Here is a 13,523-nt window from a genome sequence, read left to right on the forward strand (position 1 = left end):
TACACCAGGATTAGGATCCATACCAGTAACCTCTACACTTACACACACTGATTTTCTGATGTTGGACTGCTGCGCTGCCTCTGAATGATGTATTCACAAACTGTGGTGATGGGAACAAAGCTGTTTTCACCTAAACCATTCATGCTGAACATTTGTAGTTAGCTATAATTTGTTCTCTATCAAATGAAGCCAGTGTGCATCTGAAAGCTGTTTGACTGAGCGTGAAGAAACTTAATTTGTATAATTTAAAAGTATATGAGTAATTCAATCTAATCTTCTGAAAAAGGGGAATTACAAGTTCACACTAATGCTGTGTTATAACAGTCACAGAAAAAAAAACAATTTAAGGATGATCAAATATCAAATTTATATAATGGGTACATTGTTTTTTTTTAGGAACAAAGAATATACTATGACTTCACCCTCTCTCTGTTCAAACACACACGTACACACACAGCAATCAGCACAACCCCTCACCAGAGATGTTGGTGGTGATCTCAGTAAGCGCTGTCTGGCCGAAGCCTTTGGCGGTGCGAGCACGAACAGACACCAGGTATGTGGTTCCAGGGTGCAGGCCCGAGAACATGTGGTAGGTTTCATTCCTTAGTTTGGACACGGTACGACGAGGACCGGGCACGTTAATGCCTGGGTCTGAAGACTCAATACTCTGATAGCTGATCTGCAGGAAGTGAAAATAAAAAGCTGGATTAAACAAGACTGGATAAAAGAATACACAAATAATCAATAAACTGTGTTTCTGGTTTTACAAAGAAAACTTTTTTTCGTAAAACTCATGGGTTCAGAAAATAGAACAGATCTGGTTTTGTGTTTATGACCAATGTATTACACATGTTTGTGAGCGAAATGCTTATCTGTTCATAAACAGTACTGCTGCATCATGTGAGCTGACAACAGGTGTAGCATTATATATTATATAAGTATTATATCTTTTTCATTAAACAGATCAGATTTTACAAGTTCAAAGACAAAATAAACCTACGCATTATTTAGATAGTGGATCAGTTCAGAGCAGCTCTACCAATGTGGTCGCATCGTGCATGTGTATGTTTGTGAATTGATATGAATCAGCTAGTCTTCACATCTCTACTGACAGAACTTGTAGCAGTTGTAAAAGCAGTCTTTTTTTAATCTGTAAAGGTAAAATCTCAATGAGCTGACACTGCTGGGGATGGGTCAGTGAAGGCTGCTCACCAGGGGGTCTCTAAAATATCTCTAAACACTCATGGGTGCTCTCAGTTTTGTTGCTAAAATCACAGAAGAACAAATCTTGTTGTTTGAATTTTGAACGTATTTAAACCCATCTTGAGTTTGTTGTGAGCATCTCCTTCTCAACTCAAGAGAGTTGCATTTTGTCACCTGCACCAGAGCTCTCCTCTGAAGAAAACATGTCTAGGTTACAAACCCATACTGTTCATAAATAACTTTTATAAAAAAAAAAATTAGAAAATGTCAAAATCTGTATGTCTTCATTTCAAAAGTGTACTCCTGTAGATTAAATCATAAATATAATGGCAGCAGCCGAGATGGTTACAAAGTGGGTCGAGGTAGGTGTGATATAGGCAAAGGTGGCAACAAAATAACACATATGGCCTAAAATACAGTTTTGCAAGACATGCACAGAAAAATAATCTGATTTTCAAAAATCTGCTGCAGGAAATGTGGCTGCACAGCTTGCTGATCACTTGGTTGCAAACACTCTGAATTCAGTGAGTCTGCAACACAAAATGTGCCTGTTTTCTCACAATTTCAAGTTACCAACTAGTCTCCAACAGTTGCAGGCCAGTGATATACTACATTAGCTATAGCCAGTATCTCACTAGGCTGCATCTTTGATAAATATTGTTTTAGGGTCTGAATACTTTTGTTTTATTATTATGTTGATGCTATAATTTTTTTCTAGGTTGACTGATAATACCTGCTTTAGGACAAAAGAAGAAAAATAACCACCTGACTAATTCTGGAAAATTTACTGTACATTGATCTAATGTTCATTCATGTACAGTGTCCTTGTTAAATAAATCAATAAACAAACAAAGCATGGATTTTAAAATTTCATTTTACTTAATCAATAAATTGATTTAACTTGTTCTCTTGGGTTCACTCGAGGCCTTTTCTGAATACCTCAAAGCCCTGATGGTTATCCACTGATTGTCAAGCATGCAAGGTCTGGAACCTAAAGTTAAGTGCAGCTCATGTGTATGTCACAGCACCATTTGGCTTTCAATTAGTTTTACTCTTTTCAAGCTTCTAAATAGAAACTAGTTTCCATTGAAAATGCAGCATAGGTCTATGGTAGATTCTAGGACATCAATAATTAATTAGAACCATTTACAGTTGCCCCCTTCTGGAGGCTTCTGTTGAGACAATACATAGAATGGTTGTCCCTCATGTAATCACAGGCTGATGTCTGATCATCAACCTCATTACCATCTCAACATGTACAGTATCACAAACTGTGAAAAGTGGCTTCTGCCCACTATGTTTGCTTCATGTTCAGAATTTGGAAAGATCATGGTTTGAAATATGGTGGGGAAAGGGAAGGTTTGACCCCCTCCCCAATAAAAACTTGGACCTTCCTAAATGAGGCAGAATTTCTATACTCAATATTATCCATAATAATACATGTCAAACTTTATTTCTCATATTTAAACATAGAAGAATATGATATTATGATCTCAGATCCCCCTAAAGTGAACCATTCCAACTTGTAACACTGCTGTTTCATCCTCCTGCTTTCAGTTATACCATGAGCTGAACCTTCGTCCTGACTTCATGCGTAAAGATAACTGTCAAAGATAACTGTGTTTTATGTGAACTGGTTGAGTCAGTCTCACTTATTGTAAACTATATCAGAAATGGCATATGCATTAAAACAAGGAAAATACTAAAAATATCATGTTTGCACTGGATAGAACTGCATTCATGTGAAAAAAAGTTGATCCTCTCAATTGTCACTGTATAATTCACACATGATGTGAACTTGTTTTTTCCTGTAAGATCCAGGAAGAAACAAACCTGTGAGAGAGCAGAGTTTTTCTGGATTTGAATCATTATACTGTAGGGGGGTGAGTAAAATAAACACCTGTCATATTTTTGGTGTCTTTGTAATTCTTGTTTTGCTTTGGTTGTCTGTTGGTTTCTGTGTTCATGCCTTGTCATTATTCACCTCCCCAGTATTTTTCCAGTCATGTCTGCCACGCCCATCTCCACCTGTCAGTAATTGTTATCTCTCACATGTGTCCACTGTCCTTGTTATTCCTGAGCCTTTAAAACCCAGTCATTTTCTCCACCACCCTGCCGGATCATTGTTGTGTTACGGCTGGACTCTGTACACTTGTTGCCCTGCCTAGCTTTGCCAAGTCTTGCCTCTTGTGGATGTTTTGTTAGTTCGTTTTTGCTGCCATGCCAGCTTTTGTTTTGATTGTATTTTATTTTAATAAATTAGTTTAGGTTTTCGACATGATTCTGCGTTCTGGGTGCACCTCTGTCTCTCCGCCTCAGGAAAATACCGGCAGGTGGAAAATAACATCCTACATCAGGGGCCTCATATACAAATGGTGCATAGACGCAAAAAAGTGGCACTAGCCCTTTTCCATGCAAAGATTCAGATGTGTCAATAATGAACTGACTGGAAACGTGCACAGCCTCACGCCAGTTTAATTGATGGTGGACACACGTTTCTACAGGTTTTGATCTATTAGCCACACTTAGAGGGAATGCTGGGAAACTGTTCATGATAAAAAAAAAAAAAAAACAATCACTGAGGGTTTCCACTTTGTAAGCTATGTTAAGTTTTCAGTGTCACATAAGAGGACCTCTTTGAGAATGGCTCCATCATCGTGGTCCGGTGCTGGAACATTTTAAATAATTGTTGGATTGTCAAATAACATAAAATAAAATGTTCTGCAGTCATCTTCAGTCAGTCATTGAATCATCCGGTCTCTGAAATATAAAGGCTAATGATACTAATCTTAAGTGAAAAATCTTCCCATTTGACCAGAATTTTTTTTATATTCACCTGTGGGAAATTTGTAAACTTAAAGGTACTTGTAAGCCATATTCCTGTTGTGTCCTACTAAGAAGCTGAAATTAGAATTCAATAAGCTTTGAAAAGGACTGACTGTGTGACACAAACCCATCAGAAACACAACATATTAGGTTGCCAATGTAAAAAAATGGTCTGTAGGCCTATATGTTTTAATATTTTATCAGCTGAGACATCCATTAAACAGTTAATATTAAATTTAATTTGTTAGTACCTCTGTACATCAGAGAATATTTAATAAATAACATATTTTATTTGATCAGTGAAGTGATCTGTGTATTAAGGGACAGAGTCAGAGTTAAATAAACCTTTTTAAATGCTTCAACCTCATAAGTACGCTCCTGGCACACTTGTGCATTTATTTAACCTACAATAATAGTGTGTGTAATGCTCTGTGTAAGAGGTGTCTCACATTAATGGATGAGAAGCGATGGGCAGCTGTCCTCTGTTTCACTTCCATCTTTAGGTCTGGCCATTTTTTGTATTTTCTGCTTTGACCCCAGCAGCTACACACACTGTCACTCCTCTTGGGCTCAGCCAAATGCCAGAGGACAGCATGCCAAACGCAACATTTCTACACCCCACTACCTTATTTAGAAGCATCTCTAACTACATTTTGGAAATTCCTCTTTTTCCTACATGTAGACATAATTTTTCAAAGGAGAATCCCACGTAGAGAGCATATTTATTTAAATGAAGGCCTGTCAGGAACAGTGTCTCATGTGCGCTCAACTGTATGATAATTGGAATGTACATAGGAAATGTGCTTGAATTCATGTGTGTACACCATTTCATACATCAAGATTTTTTGTGCATAATCATACTCAATTTTCTCTATTTAAGCAAACAGCATGCTTCAATAGAAAAACCATACAAGTCTTTGTAGATGAGGCCCCTGGAAAGGATCCTTGTGTGTGTGTGTGTGTGTGCACTGTGGATATCCTACCTCATACTGCGTGATAAGACCGTTGGGCTCTACAGGCTCCTCCCACTTGAGGAAGATCATGTCATCGAGCGGAGTGAAAGTCAAGGACTCAGGAGCAATGCCTCCAGGAACTAAAGCAGGACAGAAAAACAGCCCTCACTGAAACAAACACTCCACTCAGGTCTAGAGTTAATGGACTCTCGTGCAGGCATGCCAGTGGATGAAAACACTTTTGACAGAGGGGGAAAAATGGCACAAGGCCAAGGAGGGATGGAGGACATAAAGGGGATTAGGGGGTGAAATGAAAGGAGAAGTGTCCTGCCTTTCTTTCAGCCCTCAGGATGAACTCAGACCATGTCTTTTTTCCTGTCTGAAAACAGAGCACCATGTCTTGAAGGATGACAGCTGATGTATCTCTTTAAGACTTGGACTGACAGAAAACAAGTAAAGTAATCCTCTGAAGTCTTTGCATGTATTTTTTCTTTAATGAGATGCATCTCTTTAAGAACTCCGTCAAGCATTTACACAAATGGAAATAGAAGATCGGGGTATTTTTCGGTTACCTTCCAATCAGCTTAATTTTTTGTTTTAAAAAAAACTTTTATGTTGTTGTTTTTTTTCCCCTTCTGTATGTGTTTGTCTATGATAACAAATTATCTCATGAACCACTGAAAAGTCTTAAATCAAGCTTGCAGAAAGGAATCACTGGATGTCCATCTACAACTGATTACCTTATGGAGCCAACCCAATGCAAGATGGCCGCTACAGCCAACTAACCTCAAAAAATGTAAAAATGGCTATAAATGTCTCAGTTTTACAGATATCATGCTAAAAATTGACATTGTATTACCCAAATGTTATTTACAATACATACTTTAAGAGCAACTCATTTCTCAAGATCTTTGTTTAAACTTTAGCATTAGCTGTTTAAGTCAACACTGTTTGTCCGTTAGCAAAATATCTCAAAATACCAATGCACAACCACAGACAATGGTTTCACTTTTCAATCCTAACGGCTGCAACTGTGTTTTTTCCTCTTTTATACCAATGACTTTGACCCAATCCCATTTTCCCAGTTTTTCTTTTTTTTATTTTTTTATGCTTTTGTTTTATTTTTTATTTTTTTTGTTGTTTTTCATCATTCTACCATGTTTAGGTATCCCTTTAATTCTGAAAAACAAGAAGTTGTACTCATTTAGGTGTCCAAATCATCCTTGATCCCGTGAATCAAGAGTTAGATGATTACAAGAAACAGGGCAACTTAATTTCGCAAAACAAAGACATGAATCCAAGAGGAAAGGATGATGTGCAAAATTGGGAAAGGCCTTTATCACTAAATTGTACAATTGGTAAATGCAGTTCTCTGGCAGTATTAACTTTTATCTGGTCTGCATGTTTCCCTCAAAATTAAAGCGCACTTGAGAAGAAAATCCACCTTTATGTGTACAAAAGCTAAACCTGCTGCTTTTTAGCCACAAAGACACAGCTCAAGAAAACCACTGAGCCAGTTTTTGATTGTTGAGCCAAATAGAAAACAAGCTGGAACTGTCACTGGTAGCAGCTCAATTACTGTGGTTGTGAAGGTGATGGTGGCTGTCCTGGTCGGGGTGTGTGTGTGTGTGTGTGTGTGTGTGTGTGTGTGTGTGTGTGTGGGGGGGGGGTGATAGGGGAGTGTCAGACTGGCATTAGTGGCTAAAAACCAAAACTTGTTCTGGCATTCAAGGCAAAGTACAACAAAAAACAGCCATAGCTTGTTTTTTCTGACACATTTGCTTCATGTTGTCACTTAAAGCTGTCAAATCTAATAAATAAAAATCACAACACTGTGCTAACCTCTGTGTTATTCACTTTATGTAAATTTACACCCTCCTTCCTTGAAGACAGCAGTGTGTAGGAGTGGATAATTAAGAGCGCTGTCTGTTTTTTTTTTTACGACTTCCTCTAGTGCTCGGTGTTCTAAATGTGGCTTTAACAAATTAATGTAAATCAATTCTACATGTTCACCAGATGTTCAAATGCATTTAGATAAGAATTTAAAAAAATCTACTGCCAACTGCATATCATAATAAAAACCTAGCATTCTTTGAAGGAATGTATATCACCTGCCACCTTTCATGCCAGAGTTTTAGACTAAGGTCGTCTTTATTAGAAAAGATGGATTCATAACAGTTTTGATCAACCTTTGAAAATACATTCATGCCTGATCTCCTGTAATGTCATGAGGTGTCACACACTTTCAGAGATTCATTAATATCTGTCCAGTGGTTCATATGGCATTTTACGAACAAACAGACAACAATTACTTAATGGCAAAATCTTAACAGATATTTTGTGCAATCTCTTATCACCCAGATTATGTGCTGGGGATCAGCCTCAGCTCCTACCATACATATCGTGGGTCTCTATCTGGACAAATTGAGTTATAGCCATTTTTGTGTTTTTAAGGTCAGCTGACTGTGGTGGCCATTTTAAATTTGAATCGACATCAGTAGTAGATGTCAACCTAATGACTACTTTGTGAAAAAAATATTTAAATTTGTTCAGTGATTGAGATATTTTATATATACAAACAAATACACACACAGGCAAAATTAGTACCAACTTTGTCTTTGATGGCGGATAATAACTATCCTTTAATCCAACTCTCTGGACCAGGTTAAGAACATTCTTGAGTGGTACTCCTGCCTATTATACATAACAATAAGAGTGTAACCATCGCTGCTTCCATTCATCAGCATTTTGCATTAGACTGCACTTAATCTGCTGATGTACACAGGAAATTATTAATACAAAGATAAGCAAAATCATTTTAGCATTTTGCTGCCGGCCATGGGCAGAGCTGATTAATGCTTCAGTAGTCTCCATTTAAAAGGCTGATCTTCTTTTTAGTTATGCTGATCCAGCTTGTTTTCTGAGTCAATATTTGTGTTTTTTCAGTACTGGATGACTAAAGGCCTGAATTTTTTGAAGCATTGCAGGATAATTATCTGAGCAAGAAGACAAAACTACAAACACAAGAAGTTCTGAAGCTAAGTAGCCATGACAACATAGAGCCACATGCATAAACATCCCTGCCTGCTGGATGGATGATTATCATTTGTTAGTGTTCACCAAGTGAAATCAAACTCCCACTCACTGTCTTCCTCTGTCTGGAAGGTGACCTCCCTGCTCTCCTTCTTGCCCTCCGGGTTGGATAGCGCCAGCCGCACGTGGACTGTGCGAAAGGGTGGCAGGTCCCTCAGGGTGAAGTGAGAAGTGTTGCGGTCCACTGACAGGCATTCTCTGACTGTAGCATTATTCCCTCCACTGCTTCCTGTTGGCATGGAGTAGCGGTAGCAGAGGGATAAGGAGTATGTGTGGCAGCGCGTCAGGTTGTAGCCCAGTGGCTCCCACTGAAGGGCCAATTGTCGAGGTTGGATCTCTGTGGCTGTGAGACCCCGCAGGGCCCGCATAGGTTCTGAAAGGACAGAAAGCAGAAATATGATCGGTAACGCAAACACAATGAGCTAATACACTCACTGACTGACCACTTTATTAGGTTCACCTATTCAGTCGCTTCTTAACACAAAAAGTTAACTAGCCAGCCACATGGTAGCAACTCAGTGACTCACTGAAGTTCAAAGTGAGCATCAGGATGGAGAACAGTGATTTTAATGACTTTGAATGTGACGTGGTTGTTTGTGCCAGACGGGTTGGTCCGAGTATTTTAGAAACTGCTAATCTGCTGGGATTTTCGCACACACAACCATCTGTAAGATTTACAGAGAATGGTCCAAAAAAGAGAGAAAATGCCTTGTTAATGTCAGAGGTCAGAGGAGAATGGGCAGATTGGTTCAAAAAGATAAAAAGGTAACAATAGCTCCAAAACCCTCTTGTTACAACCACGGTATTTAGAATACCATCTCTAAATGCACAACATGTCCAACCTTGAAGCAGATGAGCTACAGCAGCAGAAGATCGCACCTTCAGAAGAGAATAAAAAGGCGAAGCTACAATTTACTCAGGCTCACCAAAAGTGGACAATAAACAATTGAAAAAACATTGCCTGGTTTGATGAGGGTCAATTCAACTAAACCCCAATGTCTTCCACAGACACTAGATCTCAGTCCAATCGAGGACCTTTGAGATGTGGTGCAACAAGAGATTCACATTATGGTCGTGCAGCTAATAAATCTGCAGCAACAGTATGATGATAACATGACAATATGAACCAAAATCTCTGAGGAATATTTCTAACAACTTGTTAAATCAATGCCACAAAGAATTGAAGCAGTTTGGGAAGCAAGATGGACGTCATGGTCAGTAAGTGCTCATACAAGTTTGTAATGTCTTTACTCATGCCAGTATCTCATTGGGGTACGACTGTTGGACACTAATTTGTGAACAACTTTTGCAAGGGAATCTCTAAATTGTCTTTGCAAGGCTTTTCAATTTCCTCACTAAAGTCACAGAAGCTTGGTGGTGTTGATTCAATTGTGTACATCTTAAAAAATTAGTGCTACAAATTTTCTACTCAAAATAGTCAGTTTTTGCAAGCATCTCACCTGGATTTAGTTTCCATATTTCTAGAGTACAGACTGGACGTAATGAAGAGTTTCATTACTTATTATTTGACACTTAAAATGCTGAGGTTTGAATAATTTAAAGAATACAAAGAGAAACAGATTGAAAGTTGTATTTGTTTGTAGGTGATCTTGGGCAGTTTCTCAGCTGGTACTGATATGTCCTGTTAAAACAAATTGATGAAACAGAAGTATTAGTGTAACTTATTTATGAAATAGGGTGAAAGATATGAGTGTGTTGTGATAGTGCAAAAGTGGTTTACCCCTCTCTTCCTCTCTGCAGGGTGTTCAGGCTAAAAGATTCCATGAGGGCCTGAGCACCTTTTAAAGGGTCTGGAAGAAACCATTGTGGATTGAAAGGGGTTTGGGGGAGTAAACACTGCTTTAGATGTTTAATATTGACTATTTATATTTATAGGAATGTTTTCAGAAATGTGCTTGGTAATAGATGTTGATTGTTAATTAAAGTATTTGGATAGTTTGGTTATTTATTGTAGATTGTTAGTGTATTTATATTTTATTTTGTTTACCCTGTCTGTGGTTGGTCTGTTAATGGGAGGGGGTAGTGGATTATAAAAGGCTGCTTGTTAGCTTCATTCAGGGAACTGCTGAGATCCATGATGACCTTCCCAGCAGGGTTTTTGTGTCTGTCAATGTTGGAGAATAAAACACCCAGTGGGTCTGCACCCTTTTCTCTGCCTCAAGTCTCCTGTTTACTCCAGCCGTTCAGGCCATTCTAACACTGGATAAACATCTCTAATAGTAATGGGGCCAGCTGCTTCCAAAACATTTTATAGAATAAATTGGGAAGCCATCTGGACCTGGGTTTTTACTGCTTTGTAAAGATTTGACTTCAGCTTTAAGCTCAGTTGCTGGGATAGGACGGCCCAGTTCCTTGGCCAGATTCTGATCCAGAGTAGGACTGTTAATGCCACTGAAGAAGGAAATCAGGTCTGCAGAAACCCGAGAGCAATCAAATGAGAACAGCCATTTATAAAATTTCCACAAATGGTTTGATCATTTCCTACGGGTTTGATGTTACTCCTGCCCCAGTTTCATCTTGAGGTATTAACCAGGATGCAAATATTTGTCTCCTTTGATGAGCCAGCACTTTACTTGTCTTTACTGGCCTCTTGTTCATAAAATTTGGATCTGGAATTGAGTAAAAGTTTAGAGGTTTAATATTCGCTAATTCGCTATTCGCTAATGTAGTGTGTGATTTTCTCTGATGGGCTCTGTTAGGAATAACCCGTCCTTCCACACAGAGGCTGTGACCTGTTTTGTCTTGTTGACCTGGAAGAAAATAATAATAATAATTTGCTTAGAGACACAATTAATAAAGCTGTTATCTTGGAGTAGATGTATGTCAAGATGCTACGATGGTCTTGCATTAGCAAATTTCTGGAAATAAGTTTTGATGAATGCAGAAGCCAGGTCTGAGACTACACCATAGTCATATTTACAGTCTGAATTTGATGAGAGCAGACTTCCTAAGTTTCTTGTAGACAAACTTCAATGCTAGGCCTGGCTACTCTACACATGATCTTCAAAGTTATGGCTGTGGCTGTTTGACATGATGATGTGTATAGCAGCCAGGTACTGGAGGCAGAATTTAACATTAGCACAGCCATGGAATGAAAGCCACCCCTCTGTCTGTCCACAGTCTGTGTGAAGTCCAGGGAAGTGTATATCCTTTTCCCATTGTGCAGCAAGGGAAAAGCCTCTCCAGCATGGCATAGAATAGCATTGCTGGTTTGAAACTTTGTCACTCTGATGATAATTGATAGTGGCTGCTCGCCATCTCTTGGTTTAGTACATTGACTGGGTTCTGTTCAAGCTGGACTTTTCCTTAAGCCCCAACAAGTTTTGAAAAAATCATTCATAAACTCTAGGTTGTGGACCTTCTGAGCCCACCGGGAGGCTCACGAGTCAAATATTATTCTGCCTAGTCTTTACATTTCTTCCTCATTACTGCATTCATTCATCGAGGAAAGCTTTACCATATTAGCTTGGATGCTAGTTAGCTGGTCGCTCTGCTTGTTAGCTGCATTCTCAGGATCAGAAATAGTTCCACTTTTCTGAGTGACATATTTTTAGTGGTTTTACTTTGTATCCAGCTCCAATATCACTGATTCAAGTTTGTTGAAAATTTTAGCTAGTATCCTGCTTTTAGTGTAAGTCCAGTTCTGGAGTCTGGAGACAAAGTCCTCCTTGGCCAGCCCTGGAAGACTAGTTTTTCTTCAGAAGACTTGATATTTATCCAGATACAACTCAGAGGACGTGGAGGTTGTGATAAGTCTTTGATTTGAGTAGATTTGAGTAACTTCTTGTTTTTAAAACCAAAGTAAATCCAAATCAGTGACATTGCATTTTTTTGGCCACAATTAACATACCTCCACAGATATAATGTGAGCAAAAGTGTAGAGGTTTAATATAAGCTAATGTAGAGTTCCTTTACACCAATATGTTGTTTTGGAGAAAGAGTTCTTTGATAAGCCTGAAAAAAATATATATCCAAGCTCTTGTTTGGCAAGTCATAAGCCTAACCTGAAGAAAGACTTCTGCCCTTTACTCCATGTTTTGTGACTGATGTCAGAACTAATAGGATGGGGCTGGAGTGAGACTTATTTTCAGCCTGGGAGTTTTGTGCCTCAGATCAGCCCACTTAAGTGTGCCGCCACCGGACACTGGATACACACATGCACACACATATATATATGTATATAAACAGAATTAGACTCCTACACGAGGCTGAAATTGTTAAGAGGAATCAGATATAAACCAGTTTTTCTCAGACTCCCATAAAGCAATTTTCTGTAACTAAATTCTCTGAATTCTCTGTTTATGATTGATGGTTTTTGTTCTGTGGGGAATGTTTCAGCTAGTTTTAGCTGTCAGAGCAAAACTCAGGCGTACTTTTAATGTTTTGTGGTTTTGGGAAGATCAAACGTCCTTCAGTTCAGCAAATTGTTGTGGGACATTTTTGTCCCCTCAGAAGTGATTTCTCTTTTTTGACATTGCCCCATTCATGTACATTATTACTTTGTGATCCATGTTTAGTGACACCGCAGAGCTTCACTGCAGGCATTCTAAGGGGCATTGTTCTTGTTCCTGTTTCATCTACGGTCTCTACAGCACACTTGGAGATCAAGGCAAGGCCAAAGAGCAGAAATGACCTCATCTGTGCTCAAAACAGGACATTCAATGTGACAGAGACATGTTGTGTAATTCTAATGTTCACACATGACAGCAGTAATTAGGCTTCATCCATTTATGTATGGAGCTTTGCAAGGGTGTGTAAACTGTCTTAAGGCTGGGAATGAGGACTTCTGGGTTCTCGTTAGACCCATCTATATCCTTAAAATCTGAGTTTGGAAAGTCAGCTGTAGCTTGTTTCCATTTCCCCATCAGCATTCCACTTTAAAGCAATACAAGAAAAGATAAAGCTAGGTAATTTGCATTTGCTACAAAATTGCTATGTGAGTGCTGAAGAAGCTATAACTGAGTTGTTAAAGCTAAAAAAGCACAACATAGCTCAAAGGTAAAAGGAGCAAAACACTTGCTAACAGGTAAAGAAGCTAAACAACATAAATAGTTAAAAGTTGCAACCAGCTAGCTACAAGTATCAGCAAGCTAGATAAGCTAAAAGTAACTAAAGTCTAAAACTAAAATCAAAACCCCGAAGTAGCAAACTGGTAGCTAAAACTGTAAATTACCATAAAAAGACAAAAATAGAACAAGTATGCAGAAGCAGATTTCAAAGAGAACAATTTTTTTGATTTTGGTTGTTGTTTTTTTTGTCTTTGTCTCTTGTATCTGTGTTTGTTTCCATCTACCTCTTCCCCAGTCTTGTCATCAGTTCACCTGCCACACCCATCTCCACCTGCCAGTAATTATGTTCACTCACCTGTGCCCACTTACCTCGTTTCCTCTGTGTTTAAAACCCTGTCACTTTCTCCACTACTCCGTC

At 38.7% G+C, this 13,523-nt stretch overlaps 1 protein-coding gene across 5 annotated transcripts in view; it reads right to left on the minus strand.

Moving 5' to 3' along the window:
* ptprua (protein tyrosine phosphatase receptor type Ua) overlaps positions 1–13,523 on the minus strand; it is a 391,037-nt gene that overhangs the window by 137,524 nt on the left and 239,990 nt on the right. For all 5 annotated transcript variants that reach the window (XM_017431881.3, XM_017431879.3, XM_017431882.3 and 2 more), the window contains 3 exons: positions 8,128–8,448; positions 5,013–5,122; positions 478–679 (listed from right to left, as the gene is read on the minus strand). In XM_017431881.3, coding sequence (XP_017287370.1) covers positions 478–679; positions 5,013–5,122; positions 8,128–8,448 — 633 coding nt within the window. The remainder of the gene's footprint in view (positions 1–477; positions 680–5,012; positions 5,123–8,127; positions 8,449–13,523) is intronic.

This window comes from Kryptolebias marmoratus, linkage group LG5, assembly GCF_001649575.2.
Source record: "Kryptolebias marmoratus isolate JLee-2015 linkage group LG5, ASM164957v2, whole genome shotgun sequence".
Lineage (NCBI taxonomy): Eukaryota > Metazoa > Chordata > Actinopteri > Cyprinodontiformes > Rivulidae > Kryptolebias > Kryptolebias marmoratus.